Source organism: Triticum aestivum, chromosome 2A, assembly GCF_018294505.1.
Source record: "Triticum aestivum cultivar Chinese Spring chromosome 2A, IWGSC CS RefSeq v2.1, whole genome shotgun sequence".
Lineage (NCBI taxonomy): Eukaryota > Viridiplantae > Streptophyta > Magnoliopsida > Poales > Poaceae > Triticum > Triticum aestivum.
Genome location: NC_057797.1, coordinates 203796712 through 203823062, shown reverse-complemented (window position 1 = coordinate 203823062; position 26351 = coordinate 203796712). Strand labels below are relative to the sequence as shown.

Sequence of the window (26351 nt, the reverse complement as noted above, 5' to 3'; positions counted from 1 at the left end):
CTAGCCCTCGTCCCACGCCAATTGACACTAAAGGGAAGCTGCCCCAGGTGGATGGACTGCGCGTCGCAGATCCCTCCGCATACTGCAGTCTCGCTGGCGCCCTCCAATACCTGATGATTACGCGCCCAGAGCTCGCACACGTGGTGCAGCAGATCTGCCTGCATATGCATGATCCAGGGGAGTGCCACTAGAACCTGATCAAGCGAGTCCCGTGCTACGTGTGCGGCTCTCCGTCGCTTGGGTTTTACCTACCCACTTCGTGTACAGTGGAGCTTCGCGCCTATAACGACGCTGACTGGGCGGGGTGCCGTGACACCCGACGCTCTAGCTCCGGATTCTGCATCTATCTTGGTGACGCTCTTGTCTCCTGGTCGTCTAAACGCCAGGCGACAGTGTCCCGCTCGAGCGTCGAAGCTGAGTACAGAGGGGTGGCCAATGCCGTCGTTGAGTGTGTGTGGCTTTGCCAACTCCTTCATGAGCTTTTTCTTCCGCTTCGGGCTGCGACGATCGTCTATTGCGACACGTTTCAGCCGTGTACCTGTCGGCAAACCCAGTTCACCATCAGCGCACAAAGCATGTGGAGCTCGACATCCACTTTGTCAGGGAGCGGGTCGCGCTGGGTGAATTTCGTGTCCTCCACATTCCCACCACGCAACAATTGGCTGACATCATGACCAAAGGGCGGGGTGCGAAGAACTTGCAAGATCTTTGACATATTGCTCCCAATACCATGACGTGGAAAGTTCTTCTCAAGAAAGATATATTTCTTCTTCAGCACGAGATCAAGTTGAAGCATAAACAAGTCTACATTTTTCGATAAAGGGTGTTTTTATTGACTCATAATATAGCACCGAGGGATACAGATATAATGAGCGACACCCGGCCTCTGCATAGATAGGATGCACACAACCAACACAAACGCACACACACACACACACACAAAATCTCGTCGGCAAGGAGCCAAGTCATACTAGACCGAAGTTGTGCCTGGCGGAGAGAAAAAAAAGAAATCCCAAAGTGATAAAAACAACGATCAATGATGTACAACAACAACCATCAGCTCCAACTATCTCATGATAGCATACAGACTACGAGAGAGGTTCTTCAAAAGCAACGCCTCCAGAAAGGGAACGACACACAAGTGACGCAGTCGCCGGATCCAACACCTGAAGGTAAGATCGTGGATTTTCACCTTGAAGATCAAGTCTGAGCAAACTCCGAGCAATGCCTTCACCAAGGTAATGACGCCAAAAACGCCACCATTGCCAGATACAGCCAATATGAGACCAGACCTAGGGTTTTCACCCAGAGCTCAAGACCCGGTACTCGGAAAGCACCACCCAATCGAATTCATCTTGCGCTATCTCCTCCACTTGCCATGAACCCAAGTTGCAACTAGGCACGGACATGACGGCGGATGAGCATGCCCACACGAGCAAAACCGCTACAAGAGCTGCTCACCACAACCGACGAAGTCGTTGACGAGGGAAAAAGGTCAGCCGCACTATCAAAATTCCGAAGGGACACTCAGGAGGCCATGTACCATCTCTGAGTGGCAACAATGGCTTATCTTTAGTATTAGACAACACCACCATGCGCCACCACAAGCTTCGACATCATAGCCGTCATGGCCAGATTCATGGCGCCACGCCGCTATGCCGGCGGCGCCGGCAACGGGAACGACAACCGCTGCATGTCTACTTCCACATCTCGTCGCGCCCATAGACTGGATTGAAGCGCATTTCTAGTTCTCTGCTTGTTTCCGTGATGTTTCCGAAAAGAGGAATTGGCTAACTTTGTTACTGTATTTTTTTTGCTGTACATATACCTTTTTGAATGAAAATATACCGTAGAACGATTGTTCTACGGTCTCTGCTTCAAAAAAAAATCATGACCAACGGGCTAGCCTCAGACATTTTTCTTCAGTTCAGGTTCAGTCTTTGCGTCGTCCCGGCCGACGTCACGACTGCGGGGGTGTTAGGGTGTGTTTGGTTGAGGAACGAAGTGGAATGGAATGGAATGGTTCCATTCCATTGGAATGAGTCGGTTCCGTTCTTGTGTTTAGTTGAGGAAGATAGGTGGAATGGAACGGTGACAGTTCTGTGTTTGGTTGGCGAGATGGAACGAAGCGGTGACATTATAGTTTTATATTTGCAATAACAAATTATATGGCATTTCAATTGTATTTGTAGGACAAATAATTTATAAATTCACTCACAAATATAATAGAGTAGCCCATATCTGAAAAGTTCATTGCAATCCAAATTTTCTTGAGCATTTACAGTGATTTGCAGATGAAACATACACTGCTTAGTCTGGTAAATATACAATTATCTCTTTTGCATCTGAGCATACCTACAGTCAAAAGAATAACTAGCTGACTCTAATCACTAAATTCAGAATTTTAGAGGAAGACCGCATCAGATTAGAGGAAGAATTGGGAGTGGCTCCTGCCAATTTCAACAGGGAGACCGCATCGTCGCTGCACTTGCCCGTGGCAACCCTCCAGCAAGGAAGGACGTGCCTGCTGTAGGAAACGACGACGAGGCATGCAGAGATGAATACGGCGCCAATCCTCTGCTTGCCTGCTGCTCCGACGCGACCGCCGCTTTGACGCACCAACCCTCGGCCAGATCTGTGGTGTGGCGCCGCCGCCGCCAGCACGGGCGAGGGGGTTGACGGCCCAAAGTCGCCGGCGTGAGGGAGAGACGAGAGAGGAGAGTCGCCGGCCTGAGGAAGAGACGAGAGAGGAGAGTCGCCGACCTAAGGGAGAGATGAGAGAGGAGAGACGGCCGTGAGGGAGAAGGTTTGTCGGGCGAGAGTGAGACGAGGGGGAGACGGTTCCGCGCGGTCCGCTCGATTTCAAGGTCTCATCTCGTTCCGCATCTGGGCCGAATATTCCGTCTGTGGGAACGAGTTGGTCACCGTCCGTGTATGTACCAAACACGAGAACCAGACCCAGAAACGGGTCCAACCTATGACATTCCAGTACATTACTGAAACCAAACACACCCTTAGAATACACTGTGTATATACCGTACAACATATGTATTAGGTCAACCGTTGTACGTGCGAGCGCGTCTGACCGGGGCACAATCCCCACGGCTGTGGCCTCCTGTAACGTTATATTTCCCCCAGTCTCATTCCTTCTCCCTCCTCAAACACTAAACTTCCCACCATCTAATCATAACAGCCAGATGAGCCTTCAATTTTTTTTTCTGAAATTGTTTTATGGTCCTAAAGCCCATCTGTATTTCAACAGAAACGGCAATTTTGTGTTTACCCAAACGATGGCAAAGATAATGCTCACATACCACTAAGAAAAAAAGATAATGCTCACATCAGGGTATCAGATATCTGAGTGTCACATGGAGACTCTGATGACCCAACTGAGATACACTCTCTTCTTAATGCAAGACAGCACAAGGACTGCATTTCTGTCTCTTCACGCTTCACCAGCCCACTTCCTTCCTATAAAGAAAACCACCCCTCTTCGTCTTCGTCTTCAACCTGCTAGTATAAAGGGAAGTACCTACCACCCAAGGATACATATGTAGATAAATCAAGACCCGGCCTTACATATTCCCCAAACCTCCTCTGAAAACTCCACTTGCATGCTAGCAGAGGCTGTCAGGAGCTCAGATCATCCACCAACTTCCTTTGGCCCCTCTCCTCTCCACCCCTCACACACACACACACACTCCTTTCCTGCTCCAGATTTGTGGCATTGACCACTCATCAGCAAGGACTCTCCCAGAGCATCTGCCCTCCCTTGGGCATCTTGCCATTGGCAGCTTCGGCTTGGGCTTTTCTGCGGGCGAGGTGTGGGTGGTGCCGCTGCCATCCCCTTTGTGCTTGCTGGTTCCATCCCCATCATTGCAGCCTTTTTACTACTACTCCTACATCTCTTCTTTCCCATGTTGATGCTTTAAAGCTGTTGGGGAATAGCAGCAGAAAGGATGGGCTCTGTCCTTGAGGTGGATGTCGATGGTGAAGCCGTCTTCTTCCTTGATAAGGTGACCGCCCGCCTCTTCTTCTTCTTCTTCCTCCTCCCCCTCCTTCCCCAATTTCGCGCGCCTTGCTTGTTCTTCTTCCTCCAAGGTCTCGATTTGCTCTGTGTTCTTGTTTTTTCGTTTCTGTTTCTTCCTCTCCTGTAGGCACCGTTGTGTAGCTGCTGGTTTCTAGCGTGTATCGAATTCCCAGAGGTCTAGCCTCTCTCTAGGGGGTGATGACATATCCTGGTGGAATGGAGGTGTGCCTGTTTGAATTCTAGCCCTTGTTGCTTCCTCTGGCTAGATCAGCTCAGGTAGGACTATAGGTAGCACCCAAATTTTTGGCGATACGGGCGTACCAGAATTTTTGGCATCTACCCTCTGACATTTCTCTCCATTTTTGGTCTCTTGCATCGCTTCCTTTTCGACCTCCCGACCTGCTTGGTTTCGTCTCCATCTCCATCTCCAGTTGCATTTGGTCTCGGGGTCCTTGGGGCGAGTGTTTCTTGTCACTTGCTGCTGGTTCCCTTCCCAACTCAGAGTTTCTACTCCCTGTTCCTTCTGCCGTGAATCCATCCGGCCATGATTCACTCCATGGACTAAAATCACCGCCCTGCCCCCTAACCACATGTTCTTGCTGTAAATTTGCCTGACACTCTCTCATGGAACTGTAAATTTTAACCTTTCCTTCGGGAAGGAGTCTCGATCGATCCTGCGCCATTCAAGCGCATTGGGCGTGGGATCCATTCCATTAAACTGCAGAGAGTTTTAATGGCCGCACAGTGAAACTGCGTCCCTTTCCCTATCATCGCCTTCAATGAGCCAGCCACCAGCTCGCCATTGCCGGTCCTTCTCCTCCCCCCCATTAATGGCGAAACTGTCCATGGTCTTTTCTGGGGCCTGAACGTGCTTGTGGTGCCTCTGCTCTCGCCTTGTCGCTCGCGTCGTTCCGTTCCTCCTCCCCCCCTGCCGCGTGCTCACGTTAATGGCTTCATAGCTACACCTCATCTTCCTCCTCGCCTTTATTCTCCCCGAGCTTTAATGGCGTTTGGTGGCTAAAACGGCCGGTAGCTTCTCGCCATTAAAAAGATTAGATTGTTCCTCTGGAAAGGACCTGATCTCCCTTTTGGTGCCCGCATTAACTCGGCATCTTGAGTGGGTGCGGATTGCTCCTGTGTAGCACGCTGTCCTTGGATTCTTCTTCCGCTAGTACCCCTGCTAATCTATGCGTGGCGTGCTTCATTAATTCCATGGCGTACTCGTTCTCATTTGTTGTTGGATGATTGGCAGGACGCTCTTGCACCGTTCAGCCGCAGGATCAAGAATCTGTCCGGGGAGGAGCTGGTCGGAGCTGCGGCGTCGCCTCGTCGCAGACTAGTGTTGCACGGCTTCCCCGGCGGCGCCGAGGCGTTCGAGCTCGTCGCGAGGTTCTGCTACGGCGGCGGCGGCGGAGTGACGGTCACCGCGGCCAACGCCTGCGCGGTGCGGTGCGCGGCACAGTACATGGAGATGGGGGACGCGCCCGCGGCCACCGCCCCGAGTTTGGCGAAGGTGGCCGATAAGGCGCTGGAGGATATGCCGCACTGGCCGTGGCAGTGCGTGGTGGACGCCGTGAAGCAGTGCCAGAGCCTCTTCCCGCTGGCCGAGTCCACCGGGGTGTTCGACAAGGTCGTCGGCGCGCTGCTGGCCCAGATGGCCATCCCTGCCCCTGGCGACGCCACCCCGACGAGCTCCTCGCCGGAGAGCTCGGCGTTCCGCTTCTCCTGCGATACCAAGTGCAGCAGCCTCAGCCTGCGCCGCACCTGGTGGTTCGAGGACCTCGTCGTCCTCAGCCCCGGCATGGTGGAGCGCGTGGCCAAGGCGCTCCTGGCCAGGGGCGCCGACCACGGCATCGTCGCCCGGTTCCTCTTCTACTACCTCAAGTGCCGCATCGCCGGCGCCAGCGCCGAGGACAAGAGGGCGATGCTGGAGGCGGCGATCACCGTCATTGCCGACCTCGACCGGAGTTCGGTTTCTTGCAAGGGCCTGTTCGGCATCCTGAGGATCGCCTCCCCTGTCAAGCTGGCCGCCGGTTGCCAGGAAATGCTCGTGGCCATGATAGGCCGCAAGCTCGACCACGCGACGCTCGACAACCTGCTCGTCCAGGCGCCGTCCGGGACGGGCAGCTTGTACGACGTGAGCCTGGTGCTCAGGTTCCTGGAGGCGTTCCTGCGCCACGGCGACGAGCCGGGGAGGCTGAAGAAGGTGGGTGAGCTCATGGACCTGTACCTGGCCGAGGTCGCGCCGGACCCGTCGCTGCGGCCGGCCAGGTTCGTCGAGCTGGCCACCGCGCTGCCCGCCGCCGCGAGGGACTGCCACGACGCGCTGTACCGCGCCATCGACGTCTACTTCCAGGTACTACATTCTCCGCAGAGCTCAGGGATGTCAGAAGCAGAATTGAGTTGCACAGTGCATCACATTGATTGCTCGAGCTGAAAAAAAAAATAACTCTGTCCCGTTCATTCATGGCCGCAGGTCCACGGCCGACTGACGGACGACGAGAAGATGAAGATCTGCAAGGGCATCAACTACGAGAAGCTGTCGCCGGAGTGCTGCAAGCACCTGGCGACCAACTCCGGCTTCCCAACGAGGGCGGCGGTGCAGGCGCTGGCGTCCCAGCACACGGTGCTCAAGGGCATCATCCGCCACTCTGGCCCCTTGAAGCCGGCGTCGCCCCCGCCACCTCCGGCCGCCCATCGCGAGAGCTACGACGACGCCGACGGCGACAACAACGGGCAGGTGGTCCTGTACGCGAGCAGGCTGGAGCTGACGCTGGAGAACCAGAACCTCAAGTCGCTCCTGGACAGCATGCACTGGCGGGTGATGGAGCTGGAGAAGGTGTGCAGCCGGATGAAGACGCAGATGACGAAGATGAAGGCCTCCCGGCGCGGAGGAGGCGCCGCCGCCGCGAGATCACTCCCCAGGATGTGTTCTTGATCGTCCCATTTCACTCTGCACATTAGTGAATGTACATACTGCTAGGAGCAGCTGCAGCGTCCTGTTTTCTGTTCTTTTTTTTGCTTCACTTTTGTCAATTTTTAATGTATCGATTCCTGGTGATTGATCTAATCTGATGTGGGTGGAGCTGGGGAATCTCTTCTTGTTGCATCTCAGTGAACAGATGATCGAATAACCAACAACCTTATCAGAAATGTAAGTAAGATTCCAAGTACAACTGCTACATTTTTTAGGGTACTGACTATGCCACGACCACGTCTTGCAATCTACAAAAACAATTCAATCCATGACCTCGATAGATCAACAGGGGATAAACAAATCCTCCGGGATGTCGTGGTTAAGTTACTTGTTAACCTCTAAGAACGTGCAGCGTAAAGCGTGATCAAGCAAAAAAGAAGATGACATCATGGCGGCCAAGGTCAGGGGAACAGTTGACTTGTAGACCGTAGATTAACAGCCCGGGGTTAAAGATTGATGTTACAGTGTTTGGAAAGCAAGGACACCTCTGACCGTCTGATATGGCTCGAGACTTTGAGTGGCAAAGAACATGGGCCATTGGGTCTTTCTAGCTTGGCAATTGGCAGGGACTTTCTCCCTTGGTTTTTGGATGCTCTTTGAGAGACTAAAACAAGATTTGAATGTGGAGTGTGCAGTGTCCAACCTCCCGCATGTGGTTGTCTAGTCATGCTTCCGGTTACTTTTCATTGCATTTGTGCCTTCCTCATGCTTCCAGTTACAGCAGAATATATAATTCTTCAATTCTAGCTCACCTTTTGCTTCTGTGCCTTGATATAAACTTTTTGTGCCGGACATGGAGTTTCTAAACTCGAGCTCAAATGCTCCTGCATGAACAGTAAGTTCAGAATTTTTTTTAAAAAAAATCTGAAATTTTTATGTGACAAACTTTAAAGAATGTTTGAAGTGTATGAAAAAATTCATCACGAAATCACATCGGTGCAAGGCGTGGTAAAAAAACAAAATCGATGCTCTAAAAATGTTACTTTCAAATGCATTTTGGACCTCTGAAAAAAAATTCCCATGACTTGCTCGAATGTGATTCGTGATGAAATTTTGCATGCAATTCAAACATTTCTTAAAGTTTGCCGCAAAAAAATCAGAAGTTTTTTAATTAATTTTCTATTTTTTATTTTACTGTTCATAGCAGGAGCATTTGAGCTTGAGATTAGTTGCATACTTTCATTTTGTGTCCTTTTTTGTTGCATTTGTTTGTGAATGGTTGATTTTGAAAAAACGAAAGATTTTCACTTTGCTTTACTTTTTTTAAAAGTTTATCTCCTTATTAATCCTTAAACTTCGACAACACACTTTCTATTCTTAATTTTTCACGGCAGGTCTAGACACCTGGAGCCTTAACTTTTTTTATCGAGGGCCTTAATGTAAGGCATTTTCGGGCGATCCCCTGTCATATAACTTCTCAAATGCTCTTCTAAACCTGAACTCCGCAAAACTGACGAGTTAAGATGGTGGTCAGACCTAACCGAACCCCTATATTTAATTCTCGAAAAAATACTAGTTTGTTCATCTTTTGTCACCTACATTCAAACAATTCCATGACATTTCATCAGTCATTTGAATGATGCAAATTGATCATATGCAACAATTCAGCATACAAACATACATATAGTACATCCAATTGAACTATTTAAATTAAAACATGCATATATTTCATTCATAAGCCACCAAATTGATCAAGTTTGATGCAAAAAACCACAACATAGCATGTATTTATGTCGCGGACCAAACCTTCTCAAATTCATACTAGACGAAATCAAAAACTTTCGTGCTCATCACCACCACCCACCATGGCCACCGCCACCACTGCCGACCTCCGATTGGGCCAAGAGAGCCTTAACTTTTTTTATCGAGGGCCTTAATGTAAGGCATTTTCAGGCGATCCCCTGTCATATAACTTCTCAAATGCTCTTCTAAACCTGAACTCCGCAAAACTGACGAGTTAAGAAGGTGGTCAGACCTAACCGAACCCCTATATTTAATTCTCGAAAAAAATACTAGTTTGTTCATCTTTTGTCACCTACATTCAAACAATTCCATGACATTTCATCAGTCATTTGAATGATGCAAATTGATCATATGCAACAATTCAGCATATAAACATACATATAGTACATCCAATTGAACTATTTAAATTAAAACATGCATATATTTCATTCATAAGCCACCAAATTGATCAAGTTTGATGCAAAAAACCACAACATAGCATGTATTTATGTCGCGGACCAAACCTTCTCAAATTCATACTAGACGAAATCAAGAACTTTCGTGCTCATCACCACCACCCACCATGGCCACCGCCACCACTGCCGCCCTTCGATTGGGCCAAGATCTCTCCGTGAGTGAGTTCCTAGTACTTCCTTGTCGTCGCATCCATCGTGCTTGGGTCCATGAACATGATAGAATGCTCTTTGACCTTCTTCTTTTTTGTATGCCTCTCCTCCTCGAGTGTAATCTTATGCTCCTCCATTTCCACCTCCCCCGCTTGGAATGCAGACTTTGCTCTCCACTTCTCATCCTCCATGAACTTGAGCTTGTTCCACCTCGTCGCCTTCTCTTCTCTGCGTTCAGTCGCGAACATTTTCTTGGTCTCAATCGCAACACAAAGCTCCTATTTGTAGGCATCGACGTCTCCATGCTTATCCCTCTTTTTTGCAATCTTTTGCCCAATCCAGCCTTTTATGAGAACTTTGATCCTCCTCGTCACCGGCTTCAATGGATATGCTAATCTGTGACCTCATTGGTTTGGTTTCAAAGTTTCTCTGGATCCACTTCTCATTGCTATCTAGTTCCTTGTAGTAGTGGTGCAATGTGAATGCCTTATGGTCGCCCATTTTGTTGTATTGCTTGTATAGCTCTTGGATGAGAGGCACATACTCTATGATTTGCACCCCACTTGGTGGTGCATGATTAACTTGATTAAAACAATTGTACCATCACTTGCATTGCTCTTGGATCGCATTCCACGGGTTCGAAAAAGAGCCTTGAGGCGACGATATTGGATAATGCCAGTGTTGCAATAGTAGTCTTCAATCCTACTCCAAGTTTTCTCCTTCGATTGATCTGTACCAACTAAGGCATCAAGCGAGACATTCATCCAAGCAAAGCACAAAGCAACGTACTCTTCTTGGTCATAGTTCATTATCCTTGTCCTCCTTTATGCTTTCTTGTGTATCCACGGGATCATCGACCTCCTCCACTTTCGGGATCATCATCCTCTTCGCTCTCTTGTTCTTGATCATACCTTGCACCATCATAGTCTAGATTGTTGAGGACGAGTATTGAGACATGAAAGTTGCAACATCATGCTACTCAACACTATGATTAACAACAACAAGCACGCCACAAGATCGTCGTCGCAAACCATCACCAATATCCATAGCAAAAGAAGAAAAGAACATTTTTACCTCTTTAGCATTTTGTTGAATACTTGGTGGTCATGGACCTTGGCCGCGGTTGCGACGGCCAAACATGTCAAAGAAGGAGTTGATGTGGTGGCCGGAGAAGGGCTACAAGGAACCAGACAAGGAGAAGGCATCGACATGGACTCCTTCACCAAATTATTCCCCGCCTCCTACTCGAGGGCCTTTACGGATGCTATCAGCTTCCTCTTCCACTTGTCGTCGACCGGATTCGATGCCAAATGACCTATATTGACGACGCGACGGTCTGCACCATGCTTTTCCGTCTCATGCCGGTTCCTTAGTGTGGGGGTCAACTCCGGTGTGTAGCACCAACAGAAGTGGTCGGCGGGGTTGCAGAGGCGGCCCACCACCAACCCATGGAGGTGTAGCATAGGTGGGAGTGGTGAAGGGGTTGTGGAGGCGATCAGTGGTCCCATTCTAGTCGGAATCGGGGCCACTGGTGGCTGGGGCGGTGACATTGGGTGGCCTAAGGTTTATCAATCTGTGGGGAGGCGTAGGATGAAGATGGTCTCTCTCAAACTACCCTGCAATCAAATACAAGAAATCTCTTGTGTCCCCAACACACCCAACACAATGGTAAATTGTATAGGTTGTTCAGCGAAGAGATGGTGATACAAGTGTAGTATGGATAGTAGATTATGTATTTGCAATCTAAAAATATAAAAACAGCAAGGTAGCAAGTGATAAAATGGAGCACAAACGGTATTGCAATGCTTAGAAACAAGGCCTAGGGTTCATACTTTCACTAGTGCAATCTCTCAACAGTGCTAACGTAGTTCAATCATAAAACAATCCCTCAACGTGCGATAAAGAATCACTCCAAAGTTTCTATCAGAGAACGTAGGAAAAAAAATGTGTATCAACCACTATGCATAGATTACCCCAATGTCACAACGAGAATCCGCAAGTTGAATACCAAAACATACATCAAGTAACTCAATAGAATACCCCCATTGTCACTAGGGTATCCACATGCAAGACATATATCAAGTGATCTCAAATCCAATATTCAATCCAACATAATGAAACCTCAAAGAGCAAGACTAAATTCATCACAACAAGATAGAGAGGGAAGCACACAATATGATCCAACTATATTAACAAATCTCACGGTACATCAAGATCGTGCCAAATCAAGAAGATGAGAGAGGGATGAATCACATAGCTACTGGTACATACCCTTAGCCCCAAGGGTGAACTACTCCCTCCTTGCCATGGTGGCTACCGGGATGATGAAGATGGCCTCCGGTGATGATTTCCCCCTCCGGAAGGGTAACAGAGAAGGCTTCCATATGAGATCACTTTGGTAAAGAGCCTTGCACCGACGGAGTAGAAGTTCTAGGTTAATTTTCGGGGGTTTCTGAATATATAAGAATTTTCAGTGTTCGAAACATGGAAAGAGGTGCCATAGGGGCCCCACAAGGTACTAGGGTGCGACCACCCCCTGGGCGCGTCCTAGTTCCTTGTGGGGCCCATGTAGATTTTTTGGTACTCCCCCGAGGCCTCCTGGGCCCCTTTCATTTCCAGAAAAAATCATCAAAAAGTTTCATTGCATTTGTACTTCATTTGATATGAATTTTCTCGAAAACCAAAAACAAGCAGAAAATGGCAACTGGCATCGGGCACTATGTCAATATGTTAGTCCATGAAAATCATATAAAATTTATATAAAAAGTGCACCAAAACCATACAAAACTATTGCAAACATGGCATGAATACTTCATAAATTGTAGATACGTTAAAGACGTATCATGCATATATGGAGCCCATTTGTGATAGGAATACCTATTGCACACAGTTATGAAATGGACATGTTGGCGATAGTAGAGACACCACACATATTTTACATTTTTAACTGTATGCGATAATGTACATATCGCAAACACATCGGTAGATTAAATGTTTGTGATATCCACCTTTTCCACACGAGTACAGTTGCATAATTGTTTCGGATGCCTCTCGGATCGGAAACATAACGTTGACGCTTAACGAGTGGGATAGATTGCGACTTCTCATATGTTTATTCTATGGAAATTGTCAGTAGCCGCTCGCCTATCCCTGACGGTTTCTGGGTCATGTGGGAAGGACCCCCCCTATCGCACACACATGCAAGACGACAGTTCAAAACTCCGCCGTGGAAAGGGGTTAAAAACCATTTGTATAACACTTAAGAGTACCAGTGCAATCCAAGCTAACACTCAACCTCCATTTATAGGAGACGAGCTTGCCCCTTTAGCCAGTAATCCTCTTCAGATTTTTATCTATCAGTGGTTGGATGTCCTCTTTCCTGATATTATCATGATGAAGAGAGATACCTAGGTATTTAATAGGGAAGTTGCCTTTATTACAAGTAAGAATGCCTACAAGGACCTGAAGTTCTTCCTCTACCATATTAGTGGGTATCAACTCACTTTTGTTATAGCTATTCTTCATACCATAAACTTGCTCGAAGCAAGATAGAGTCATTTTAATGTTTTATGCTTTCTCTACATATTTTCTAAGAATAATATGGTATCATATGCATACTGGAGATACATGATGCCAGTAGTACAAATAGGAGAGTAGAACGCTCTAATTAGATCAAGCAATGTTGTTGTAACTAACTGATACGTCTCCAACGTATCTATAATTTTTTGATTGTTCCATGCTATTATATTATAGGTTTTGGATGTTTTATATGCATTAATATGCTATTTTATATCATTTTTGGGACTATCCTATTAACCTAGAGCTCAGTGCCAGTTCTTTTTTTCCTTGTTTTAGAGTTTCGCAGAAAAGGAATACCAAACGGAGTCCAAATGGAATGAAACTTTCGCGATGATTTTTCTTGGACCAGAAGACATCCAAAGGACTTGGAGTGCACGTCAGGAAAGCCATGAGGCGGCCACAAGGTTGGAGGGCGCGCCTAGGGGGTAGGGCGCGTGCCCCCATCCTTGTGGGCCCCTCCTGACTCCATCGACCTATTTCTTCCGCCTATATATTGTCAAATAACCCAAAACCTTCTAGGGGAGCCACGAAACCACTTTTCCACCGCTGCAACCTTCTGTACCCATGAGATCCCATCTAGGGGCCTTTTCCGGCATCCCGCCGGAGGGGGATTCGATCACGAAGGGCTTCTACATCAACACCATTGCCTCTCTGATGAAGCGTGAGTAGTTTACCACGGACCTACTGGTCCATAGCTAGTAGCTAGATGACTTCTTCTCTCTCTCTCTCTCTTTGATTCTCAATACCATGTTCTCCTCGATGTTCTTGGAGATCTATTTGATGTAATACTTTTTTGGGTGTGTTTGCCGAGATCCGATGAATTGTGGATTTATGACCAGCTTATCTATAAATATTATTTGAATCTCCTCTGAATTATTATATGCATGATTTGATATCTTTGCAAGTCTCTTTGAACTATCAGTTTGGTTTGGCCAACTAGATTTGTTTTTCTTGCAATGAGAGAAGTGCTTAGCTTTGGGTTCAATCTTGCGGTGCTCGATCCTAGTGACAGAAGGGGAACCGACACGTATTGTATTGTTGCCATCGAAGATAACAAGATGGGGTTTTCATCATATTGCTTGAGTTTATCCCGCTACATCATGTCATCTTACTTAATGCGCTACTCTGTCCTTATGAACTTAATACTCTAGATGCATGAGGCGGTCGATGTGTGGAGTAATATTAGTAGATGTAGAATCGTTTCGGTCTACTTGATACAGACGTGATGCCTATATTCATGATCATTGCCTTAGATATCGTCATAACTTTGCGCTTTTCTATCAATTGCTCAGCAGTAATTTGTTCACCCACCGTAATATTTTCTATCTTGAGAGAAGCCTCTAGTGAAACCTATGGCCCCCGGGTCTATTTTCCATCATATAAGTTTCCATCTACAATTCTAGTTTCCTATTTACTTTCTTTGCAATCTTTTACTTTCTAATTTATAAACCAAAAATACCAAAAATATTACTTTACCGTTTATCCATCTATATCAGATCTCACTTTGCAAATAACTGTGGAGGGATTGACAACCCCTTTGTCGCGTTGGGTGCAAGTTGGTGTTTGTTTGTGCAGGTATTCGGTGGCTTCTGCGTTGTCTCCTACTAGATTGATACCTTGGTTCTCAAAAGCTAAGAGAAATACTTACTCTACTTTGTTGCATCACCCTTTCCTCTTCAAGGGAAAAACCAACGCAAGTTCAAGAGGTAGCAGGAAGAATTTCTGGCGCCGTTGCCGGGGAGATCTATGCCAAGCCGAGACATACCAAGTACCCGGCATAAACTCTCATCCCTCACATTATATTATTTGCCATTCGCCTCCCGTTTTCCTCTCCCCCACTTCTAAAATGATTTTTGAAAATATTTGCCTTTTCTTCGCCCGTCTTCCATTCGTTTCCTCCGCTTGCTTTTTGTGTGCTCGTGTGTTTAAACACCCGTTTAGTTCCTATGGTTAGTCCTTTTTCTCTTCCTTTGTTTCCTAATTTTGAAGTTCTTCACTTCAAACAAAGACAAGGAGAACATTTAAAATATGCTTGGTATAGGATGATAGAATCCTATCGTAATTGCACTATAGAAGGAGATTTCAAGATTTCACGTCGTAAGTTTTATGTTGGGCTAAACATGTCCCATATACAACTCTTGGATTTCGCTGCTAAAGGGAATTTTATTGAAATTGATCCCGACATTGCATATGAGACTATAGAGGGAATAGTAGGAATACTACCCCCACAAAAGGTACTACATCACACTCAAGAAGGGACCCAAGTTTTTGAGAAACTTTCTGAAGTAACGAAAATTTTGCAAAAACATCTTGAACCTCTCAAAGATGTTAGCGGGAACCTTCATCACATGAATATGTTGATCACTCTTTGCAATAAGCAGTTGGATGCTCTAGATTTAAAAATTTCCGAATATGAAGGGAAATGTAAGGAACCTCCCGGATTCTAATGTTTCCATTAAAAATATAAAAGCCAAAGATGATAATACTTAGATCTATTCGTGTTTTATGCCTAGCTAGGGGCGTTAAACAATAGCGCTTGTTGGGAGGCAACCCAATTTTATTTTTGTTTTTGCTTTTTAGGTACTGTTCTGCATTAAATAATTTATCTAGCCTCTGGTTAGAGGTGGTTTTTATGTTTTAATTAGTATTTTTGCCAAGTAAGATCTTTGGGATAGCTTACGTTCATAGTTAATTTGATCTTGCTGAAAAACAGAAACTTTTGCGCTCACGAGATTAGTTTTCTTTTTTAGCAGAAGTGCAATAAGATACTGATTTTTTTGCAGAAGATTAATAAACAAATTTCTTAGGCCATCCTAATTTCACAGGTTTATTGGAGTTACATAAATATTTGAAATCTCCAGATTGCTATAGGCTGTTTTGTTTTGACAGATTCTGTTTTTCGCGTGTTGTTTGCTTATTTTGATGCATCTATGGCTAGTATCGGGGGCTACGAACCATGGAAAAGTTGGAATACACTAGATATTATAACAATATAAATAAATAATGAGTTCACAACAATACCAAAAGTGGTGATTTATTTTCTTATACTAACGGAGCTTACGAGATTTTCTGTTGAGTTTTGTGTTGTGAAGTTTTCAAGTTTTGGGTAAGGATTTGATGGACAATGGAATAAGGAGTGGCAAGATCCTAAGCTTGGGGATGCCCAAGGCACCCCAAGGTAATATTCAAGGACAACCAAGAGCCTAAGCTTGGGGATGCCCCGGAAGGCATCCCCTCTTCCGTCTTCATCTATCGGTAACTTTACTTGAGGCTATATTTTTATTCACCACACGATATGTGTTTTGCTTGGAGCGTCTTGTATGATTTGAGTCTTTGCTTTTTAGTTTACAACAATCATCCTTGCTATACACACCTTTTGAGAGAACACATGAATCGTGATTTATTAGAATACTCTATGTGCTTCACTTATATCTTTTGAGCTAGGCAAATTTGCTCTAGTGCTTCATTTATATCTTTTTAGAGCACGGCGATGGTTTTATTTTATAGAAATTGATGAACTCACACACTTCACTTATATTATTTTGAGAGTCTTTAAAACAACATTGTAATTTGCTTTGGTTATAGAATTAGTCCTAATATGATAGGCATCCAAGAGGGATATAATAATAAAATTCATATAAAGTGCATTGAATACTATGAGAAGTTTGATTCCTTATGATTGTTTTGAGATATGAAGATGGTGATATTAGAGTCATGCTAATAAGTAGTTGTGAATTTGAGAAATACTTGTGTCAAGGTTTGTGAGTCCCATAGCATGCACATATGGTGAACCATTATGTAACGAAGTTGGAGCATGAGATGTTTTTTGGTTTTCTTCCTTATGAGTGGCGGTCGGGGACGAGCGATGGCCTTTTCCTAGCAATCTATCCCCCTAGGAGCATGCGCGCAGTACTTTGTTTCGATGACTAATAGATTTTTGCAATAAGTATGTGAGTTCTTTATGACCAATGTTCAGTCCAGGGATTATACACTCTCACCTTTCCGCCATTGCTAGTCTCTCTTGTGCCGCGCAACTTTTGCCAGTACCATAAACCCACCATATAGCTCTGAAAGTGCGTTAAGTCGGCTAGAGGGGGGCGAATAGGCGTTTTTTATGAATTCTTCACTGAGGAATTTCAGTGTGAGGAAATTCCTAAGCGAAGAACTACTTGCAACAGAATAAGTACTCAGGTGCAAACATTACATAATGTAAGCACAATCATCATGAAGAAATGAAAACAAGCATAGAGTACAGAAAGTGTAAACAGCGGATAAGCAGGCTGAAGACAAACTGACTGAAGAAATTGAGAAAGTCTCTAGTCAAAGTCTTCAAACAGTAGCGATCGAGTACACAACACAGTAATGAGGAAATGAAAGGGTTGAGGAAATAGAACCAGTTAGCTTGGTGAAGACAATGATTTGGTAGACCAGTTCCAGCTGCTGTGACAGTCGTATGTCTGGTTGGAGCGGCTAGGTATTTAAACCTGAGGACACACAGTCCCGGACACACAGTCCTCACCATATTCTCCTTGAACTAAGGTCACACAGACCTCGTCCAATAACTCGTGGTAAGTCTTCAGGTGACTTCCAAACCTTCACAGACTCGGTCACTCGGCGATCCACAATTTCCTCTTGGATGCTCTAGACCATGACGCCTAACCGTCTGAAGGATGCACAATCCTCAAAGGTAACAAACGTCGGTTCCACACAGGAACAATCTCTTCAGTGATGCTCAATCACTTTGGGTTTGTAGGTGTTCGGTTTGGGGTTTTGGGTTTTTCCTCACTTGATGATTTTCGCTCAAAGTCCTCGGAGGATGGGATGCTCTCAATGACAAGTGTCATTTTCTCACGGAGCAGCCAACCAGCTAGTGGTTGTAGGGTGCGGCTATTTATAGCCTAGGGAGTAGCCCGACATGATAAGACATAAATGCCCTCTAATGATATGACCGTTAGGTGGGTAGATATTTTAGGACAGCTGGCGCATAGCATAGCAACGGTCGGAAATTTGAGGTTCAAATTCCTCAGGGCTATCATGTTCCTCACTTGTAGGCAATCCGCACTGGCGAATTCCTAACTCCTCAATGAGAACAAATTCCTCAGAGACCAGAAGAACTTCGTCTCTGTCAGTGAAGAAATTGACTGAACTGTATGAGATTTTCAATGGCTTCACTCGAAGGGATTGGTAGGTGTAGGATTTTGTGTTGAGCATCACCTGGAAACTTTTCCTTATTTTTACCTCGACCCCCTTTAACAATACGGTGTTTCCTATGACTCAAGAAAGAGAAAATAAAACTACGAAAACAAAAGTCTTCACGCTTCATATTCCTCGCATGAATATCAAGTCTTCACGGTCACACCAATTTCTTCACTTTCAAAGTCTTCAGAAAGTCTTCAGAAATCCAAAGTCTTCAGTTGAAGACATTCATTTTTAGGGGACGACTTTCTGTGTAAAGATCAAACTCCTCATAGACTTATAGACATGTGTACACTCACAAATGCATCAGTCCCTTAACCTATAAGTCTTCAATACACCAGAATCGCTAAGGGGCACTAGATGCACTTACAATCTCCCCTTTTTGGTGATTGATGACAATATAGGTTAAGTTTTCAATGGGGATAAACATATGAAGTGTAAATACTGATATTGAGGAATTTGATTGCAAGATATAGAAGAAACTCCCCCTGAAGATGTGCATAGTGAGGAATTTGCTTTTGAAGCAATGCACATTTGAAGAGTAGAATCATGGAGATCTCCCCCTATATCTTGTAATTCATACGCGCATTTATCATATGGTATGAAGAATTTGAAATGCATGATGAAATATGGTGGCTGATGTAATTCAACATGCGCGCATTAACATATATGAGGAAATAGCATACAGAAGAACATAGCAGAAGTATCAGACCACCATCGGGTTTAAGATTACAACTCAATCCAACAAAGTTTTCAGAAGAACGAGAGTTGTAACTTAGCAAAAAATGCCCATGTAGATAGACCCGCTTGAAGACTAACTCAAATTTCTCCCCCTTTGTCATCGAATGACCAAAAGGGGCGAAAAGTGAGGACTAACGCCCCAGAAGAATATCACGAATTCAATGGAGGAGCGCCAACGTTGTCGGGGTCGGTTGTTGAAGTAGGGTCTGCCGCAGTGTCGTCCAAATCTTCATGTTCATTCGTCTCGTGCGATGAAGAATAAGAGCTGGCCACCAAGTGAGGAACTTTGACCTTCTTGAATTTCTTCGAAGGCGGCTGAGACCAGTCAAAGTCCTGCTTGAAGCCCATCTGTTTTAGATCTTCTTCACCGTAAAGATGAGACAGAACAGCCCAGGTGCGATCAAATACTTCATGGAGGTAGTAATGGTTCTTCTTCACTGAATTCTGAGTGATGGTCATGTTCTGAAGAATTGAACCAAACTGACGCTTGACCCATTTATGATTGCGATCGACCTTCTGGTGAAGACCGAGGAGAAGCTCACGATCAGTTAGCACCCTGGGAGCAGTGGCTTGAGGATTTTGCTTAGAAGCATTTGGGCAGAGTCATGCGTGGTAGAGTCATCATTGGTGGAGTAAGATGATGCAGCTTTGCGGAACTGACCATCCAATGGACGAATGCCTTCATCGATAATAGCAGTTGCCTTGCCCTTCTCATCAGATGATGAAATGGGTCATTTGAAGACTTCAATGGGCAGCAAGTAGCTAAGATGATTCTAAAAGTCAGCCTTGTAATTGATTGAAGACCTTGATCTGAGGAATCTCATAATCCAAGGAGCATAAGGCTTCAACTCAAAAGGTGACAATGCAACATTTACTAGAGTCCTCATGAAGAAATCATGGTAGTTGACAGGAACGCCATGGATGATGTTGAATAGCAAATTCTTCATGATGCCAACGACTTCTTCTTCATTAGAGTCGTGGCCTTTGATTGGACTCAATGTCTTGGTCAGAATGTGATAGACAGTCCATGGCACATACAACAATTCCTTCACGAGGAATTTGGTTCTGGGGGCTTGACCAGGCTTTAGCGGCTTCATCAATACTTGCATGTAATGATCAGATAGCTCAGGTTCATGGTAGATGAGTTGCGCACCTTCAAGAGGAGGACTGACAGGCAGGGCATGAAGCAATTCAGATGACGGTGATTTGAAGTGAGTATTTTCTGTCATCCAATCCAGCACCCATGAATTCACATCTTCAGCATTGCCGGTGATGTGTAGTGTGGCGTAGAACTGAAGAATTAGTTCTTCATTCCAGTCTACAATGTCAGTGCAGAAGTTTAGCAGCCCAATGTCATGAAGAACACCGAGGACTGGTGTGAAGTAAGTTGCGATTCCATGTCCACATGTGGAATATGCTCATGGTCAAAGATCTTGTCCTTATCAAAAAGCAGTGAACAGTAGAACTTGGCTTGGCTGGCTGTCTAGAAACGCTTCCTTCGAAGACGAGCAGAGTCATATGGAGTGTAATCAGTGAAGAACAGATGCTGGTGAAAGAAGTCATCAACCTTGAATTTTTGCCTTTTGGATAAGGGATTCTTTGGCTTGGGATGAGGAATATCAGTCAATGCCTTCACAGTTTCAGGAATCACAATCTCAGGAACCACAGGCTAAGGAATTTCAGTTTCTGCTTCAGTAGCAGCCTGGGTCTTTATCTCTTCAGCAACATCAGCATCAACACTAGTGGTTGGAATTTCTTCATGAATGGAAGGTGTGGCTTGAGGTTCCTTAGAGCCCATTTGAATTTCTTCAGTCTGGATAGGGGACTGAGGTATCTGTTGCAGTGGGGTGAATAGTGGTGAGTTGGGGTGCTGACTGTCCCAATAGTCATCATTCAGCACCAGAGTGGAGCACCCTGATACGTCTCCAACGTATCTATAATTTTTGATTGTTCCATGCTATTATATTATCTGTTTTGGATGTTAATGGGCTTATTTATACACTTTTATATTATTTTTTGGGACTAACCTACTAACCCAAGGCCCAGTGCAAATTGCTGTTTTTTTTCCTATTTTAGTGTTTCGCAGAAAAGGAATATCAAACGGAATCCAAACGGAATGAAACCTTCGGGCGAGTTAGTTTTGGAACAAACGTGATCCAGAGGACTTGGAGTGGACGTCAAGAAATCAACGAGAAGGCGACGAGGCAGGGAGGTGCGCCCCCACCCTCGTGGGCCCCTCGTGGCTCCACCGACCTACTTCTTCCTCCTATATATGTCCATATACCCCGAAAACATCCATGAGCACCACGAAACCCTATTTCCACTGCTGCAACCTTCTGTACCCAAGAGATCCCATCTTGGGGCCTTTTATCGGAGCTCCGCCGAAGGGGGGATCGATCACGGAGGGCTTCTACATCAACACCATAGCCTCTCCGATGATGTGTGAGTAGTTTACTTCAGACCTTCAGGTCCATAGTTATTAGCTAGATGGCTTCTTCTCTCTCTTTGGATCTCAATACAAAGTTCTCCTCGATTTTCTTGGAGATCTATTCGATGTAATTCTTTTTGTGGTGTGTTTGTCGAGATCCAATGAATTGTGGGTTTATGATCAAGTTTATCTATGAACAATATTTGATTCTTCTCTGAAATCTTTTATGTATGATTGGTTATCTTTGCAAGTCTCTACGAATTACTTGTTTGGTTTGGCCTACTAGATTGATCTTTCTTGCAATGGGAGAAGTGCTTAGCTTTGGGTTCAATCTTGCGGTGTCCTTTCCCAGTGACAGCAGGGGCAGCAAGGCACGTATTGTATTGTTGCCATCGAGGATAAAAAGATGGGGTTTATATCATATTGCTTGAGTTTATCCCTCTACATCATGTCATCTTGCCTAATGCGTTACTCTATTCTTATGAACTTAATACTCTAGATGCATGCTAAATAGCGGTCGATGTGTGGAGTAATAGTAGTAGATGTAGAATCGTTTTGGTCTACTTACCGCGGACGTCATGCCTATATACATGATCATGCCTATATATTCTCATAATTATGCACTTTTCTATCAATTGCTCGACAGTAATTTGTTCACCCACCGTAATACTTATGCTATCTTGAGAGAAGCCACTAGTGAAACCTATGGCCCCGGGTCTATCTTTTATCATTTAAGTTTCCAATCTATTTTATTTCGCAATCTTTACTTCCAATCTATATCATAAAAAGACAAAAAATATTTATCTTATTGTTATTATCTCTATCAGATCTCACTCTCATAAGTGACCGTGAAGGGATTGAGAACCCCTTTATCGTGTTGGTTGCGAGGTTCTTATTTGTTTGTGCAGGTACGAGGGACTTGCGTGTAGTCTCCTACTAGATTGATACCTTTGTTCTCAAAAACTGAGGGAAATACTTACGTTACTTTACTGTATCACCCTTTCCTCTTCAAGGGAAAACCAACGCAATGCTCAAGAGGTAGCAAGAAGGATTTCTGGCACCGTTGCCAGGGAGGCTTACACCAAGTCAAGTCAAGATTCAAACTCCCACCAACGTGCGATTTCTGGCGCCATTGCCGGGGAGATCTATGCACAAGTCAAGACATACCAAGTACACATCACAAACTCGTACCCCTCGCATTACATTATTTGCCATTTGCCTCTCGTTTTTCTCTCCCCCACTTCACCTTTGCCTTTTCTTCGCCTTCTTCCCGTATGTATCTTTGTTTGTGTTTCCATGTGGCTTCAATTTGCTTGCATCTTTGCTTGCTAAAAATCTATTGATATGGATCCACTTAAAGTGTTCTACTTGGATTTTCTTCGATCCTTATGCGCTCGCGCTGAAACCCCAACTAGCTTAGTTGATGGGAAATCTTTACATGAGCATGCTCATTTTGTGCGTCACCATTTGTCTGAAAAAGGGAGACTCTTATGGGATCAAATAAACAGATTGATGTGTTATGCTTGGAATCTTTGTGAAATTTATGATTTTACTTGTTGCTCTAAGAACCCTAAAAAACACCTCCCCTACCTATGTGAGTTTAATGACAATGAAATCTTATCTTCTTATGCAAAGGGTGTTTATAGTTACTACGATATCGAACAAATTGAAGAATTTGTTGCTTTTAAGGGTGCTTATGAAGTTGCTTCTTTGATTGAAAAGTATGATATTACTCTCTACGAATCTTAAAATTTTGACATACTTAAATATTGCTATGAAAACTATGCTCATAATGTCTATGTCAAAGAATTTATTGAAGGAATGACCGTTGCTTCGGAAGAAAATAATGATATGCATGAATCTATAGATAATTATGATTGTGATGATTTTATTGAAATATCCCTTGATGAACATGATCCTTGCTATTCTTGTGGACATGATGTCAATATTTATGAAGATGAATTTCCTATAGTTCCTTATTTAAACATGAGATCGTTGCTATTGCACCCATACTTGATAGTTCCTTTGATGAAAAGCATGATTGCAATGATGTTATTATAAATTCTCTTAATGTCAATTGTGTTAATGATATTCCAAACCTCAAGCTTGGGGATGCTAGTTTTGCTATGACTACTATTTGTTGCAACGATCATGATTGGGGTGATTCTTCTTATGATCTTGAAAATTTATTTAAGCCCCATGATGAATATGAGATTGATAATAATGTTTGCAATAATATTGAAAGTGGGTTTGGAAGAGTGTCAACTTTAGATCCCACATATTTGGAAAATGTTCAATATTATGAAGTTTTTGATAAAAGTGGGTTTGAAGAGGTCTGATACGTCTCCAACGTATCTATAATTTTTGATTATTCCATGCTATTATATTATCTGTTTTGGATGTTAATGGCCTTATTTATACACTTTTATATTATTTTTGGGGACTAACCTACTAACCCAAGGCCTAGTGCAAATTGCTATTTTTTTTTGCCTATTTCAGTGTTTCGCAGAAAAGGAATATCAAACGGAATCCAAACGAAATGAAACCTTCGGGAGAGTTATTTTTGGAATACACGTGATCTAGAGGACTTAGAGTGGACGTCAAGAAATCAACAAGGAGGCCACGAGGTAGGGAGGCGCGCCTGCCCCCCCGGCACGCCCCCACCCTCGTGGGCCCCTCGTGGCTCCACCGACCTACTTCTTCCTATTATATATGTCCATATACCCCGAAAACATCCAGGAGCACCACGAAACTCTATTTCCACCGCTGCAACCTTCTGTACCCAAGAGATCCCATCTTGGGGCCTTTTCCGGAGCTCCGCCGGAGGGGGAATCGATCATGGAGGGCTTCTACATCAACACCATAGCCTCTCCGATGATGTGTGAGTAGTTTACCACAGACCTTCGGGTCCATAGTTATTAGCTAGATGGCTTCTTCTCTCTCTTTGGATCTCAATACAAACTTCTCCTCAATCTTCTTGAAGATCTATTCGATGTAATTCTTTTTGCGGTATGTTTGTCGAGATCCGATGAATTGTGGGTTTATGATCAAGTTTACTATGAACAATATTTGATTCTGCTATGAAATCTTTTATGTATGATTGGTTATCTTTGCAAGTCTCTTCGAATTATCAGTTTGGTTTGGCCTACTAGATTGATCTTTCTTGCAATGGGAGAAGTGCTTATCTTTGGGTTCAATCTTGCGGTGTCCTTTTCCAGTGATAGCAGGGGCAGCAAGGCACGTATTGTATTATTGCCATTGAGGATAAAAATATGGGGTTTATATGATATTGCTTGAGTTTATCCCTCTACATCATGTCATCTTGCCTAATGCGTTACTATGTTCTTATGAACTTAATACTCTAGATGCATGCTGGATAGCGGTCGATGTGTGGAGTAATAGTAGTAGATGCGGAATCGTTTCGGTCTACTTGTCGCGGACGCGATGCCTATATACATGATCATGCCTAGATATTCTCATAATTATGCACTTCTCTATCAATTGCTCGACAGTAATTTGTTCACCCACCGTAATACTTATGCTATCTTGAGAGAAGCCACTAGTGAAACCTATGGCCCCGGGTCTATCTTTTATCATATAAGTTTCCAATCTATTTTGTTTTGCAATCTTTACTTTCAATCTATATCATAAAAATACCAAAAATATTTATCTTATTGTTATTATCTCTATCAGATCTCACTCTCGTAAGTGACCGTGAAGGGATTGACAACCCCTTTATCGAGTTGGTTGAGAGGTTCTTATTTGTTTGTGTAGGTACGAGGGACTTGCATGTAGTCTCCTACTAGATTGATACCTTGGTTCTCAAAAACTGAGCGAAATACTTATGCTACTTTAGTGCATCACCCTTTCCTCTTCAAGGGTAAACCAACGCAGTGCTCAAGAGGTAGCACACCCAATGTCCACATCATTTTCTTCATCATTAATTTCTTCAACGCTGGCCTCTTCAGCAGTGAACTGAGGCACGGGCGACGATACCATTGGAGTTGAAGGGATGTTATCCACTTCAATTTCTTCGTCCAACAGCTCTGTCGAAGTAGCAGAAGGATCTTCTTCATCAGATTCATTCGGAATTTCATAATCTTTACCAAAGGGTACAAGCTCCTTTGATGGCATACTCGAAACAGAAATAACATCAATTGGATTCTTAAAAGAACTTGTCAGATTCTTTGTCTTCTTTGGTGCTGAAGACTCTGAGGTGGCGCATGCTTTCCTTTTCTTCATAGTTGCTCTCTCCGCAGCTTTAGTTTTCTTCAGTTCTGATGCAGAAGGAAGAGTGGGACTTGGCGTTGGTGCAGGAGGAGCAGACAAAATTAGTTCATTTTCATCAGGCACAACTGATGCAGTTGCCCTAATTGGTTCGGTTTCTTCAGGCACAATGTTTGATGCTTCAGCTGGCCTGGCTTGTTCTTCAGGCGCAACACTAGTGGTTGCCCTGGCAATCTCATCAGCGGTTGGAATATCTTCATCAGCCCTGGTACTTTCAGTTTCTTCAGCCGCCTAATTTTCATCAATGGTGCTGGCATGACCTTCAGTTGGTTGGGCAAATGCTTCAGCCTGAGGAGATTCATGTTGCGTTGGAGCAACTGCATTTGAGTTGAATCCTTCAGTCAGTTTCACAAATCTGACTTTGTCTCCAAGCCAATCTGCATGGTAGAAGTTGAATTCATCATCGAGACATTTGATCTCATACTGTATAGCAACAAGTTCATTAGTTGTCATGTTGACAACATTCTTCTTCAGAAAATGCTCCTTCTTGTACTGAGCTTTTTTCAGCTTCCTGGCATTCTCAAATTTCCTTTTTTCTTCGCTGATGAAGGTGGTCAGCATGTGACTTTGGCCAAGAGTGAGCTTGAAGTCAGGCATAGGTATGTTTGGGTCCTTGTGCCAGAGATCAATAAAATCAAGGATCATCTTGGGATCCAACATCAATGGCACATTTGTACCTTCGGCTCTAGTGGCCCTTTGCTGTCTGTCTCTAATGATTTCTTCAAGTTCTTCATCATCAGCTTCATCATCACTGGACAGTACATG

General features: G+C 44.4%; 1 protein-coding gene across 4 annotated transcripts; it reads left to right on the top strand.

Annotated features, from left to right (window-relative positions):
- Positions 1-3502: 3502 nt before the first annotated feature.
- On the top strand, positions 3503-7241 carry LOC123188362 (BTB/POZ domain-containing protein At3g22104). 4 transcript variants are annotated; one of them, XM_044600440.1, is made up of 4 exons: positions 3503-4016; positions 5283-6386; positions 6507-6609; positions 6771-7241. In XM_044600440.1, the coding sequence occupies exons 1-4, from the start codon at positions 3960-3962 to the stop codon at positions 6992-6994; spliced, it is 1488 nt and encodes a 495-aa protein (XP_044456375.1). In that variant the 5' UTR covers positions 3503-3959; the 3' UTR covers positions 6995-7241. The 4 variants fall into 4 exon arrangements, with proteins under 4 accessions (XP_044456375.1, XP_044456377.1, XP_044456374.1 ...); XM_044600442.1 differs by having other exon boundaries at positions 3506-4101; positions 6507-7241; XM_044600439.1 differs by having other exon boundaries at positions 3507-4016; positions 6507-7241.
- The last annotated feature ends 19110 nt before the right edge of the window (positions 7242-26351 follow it).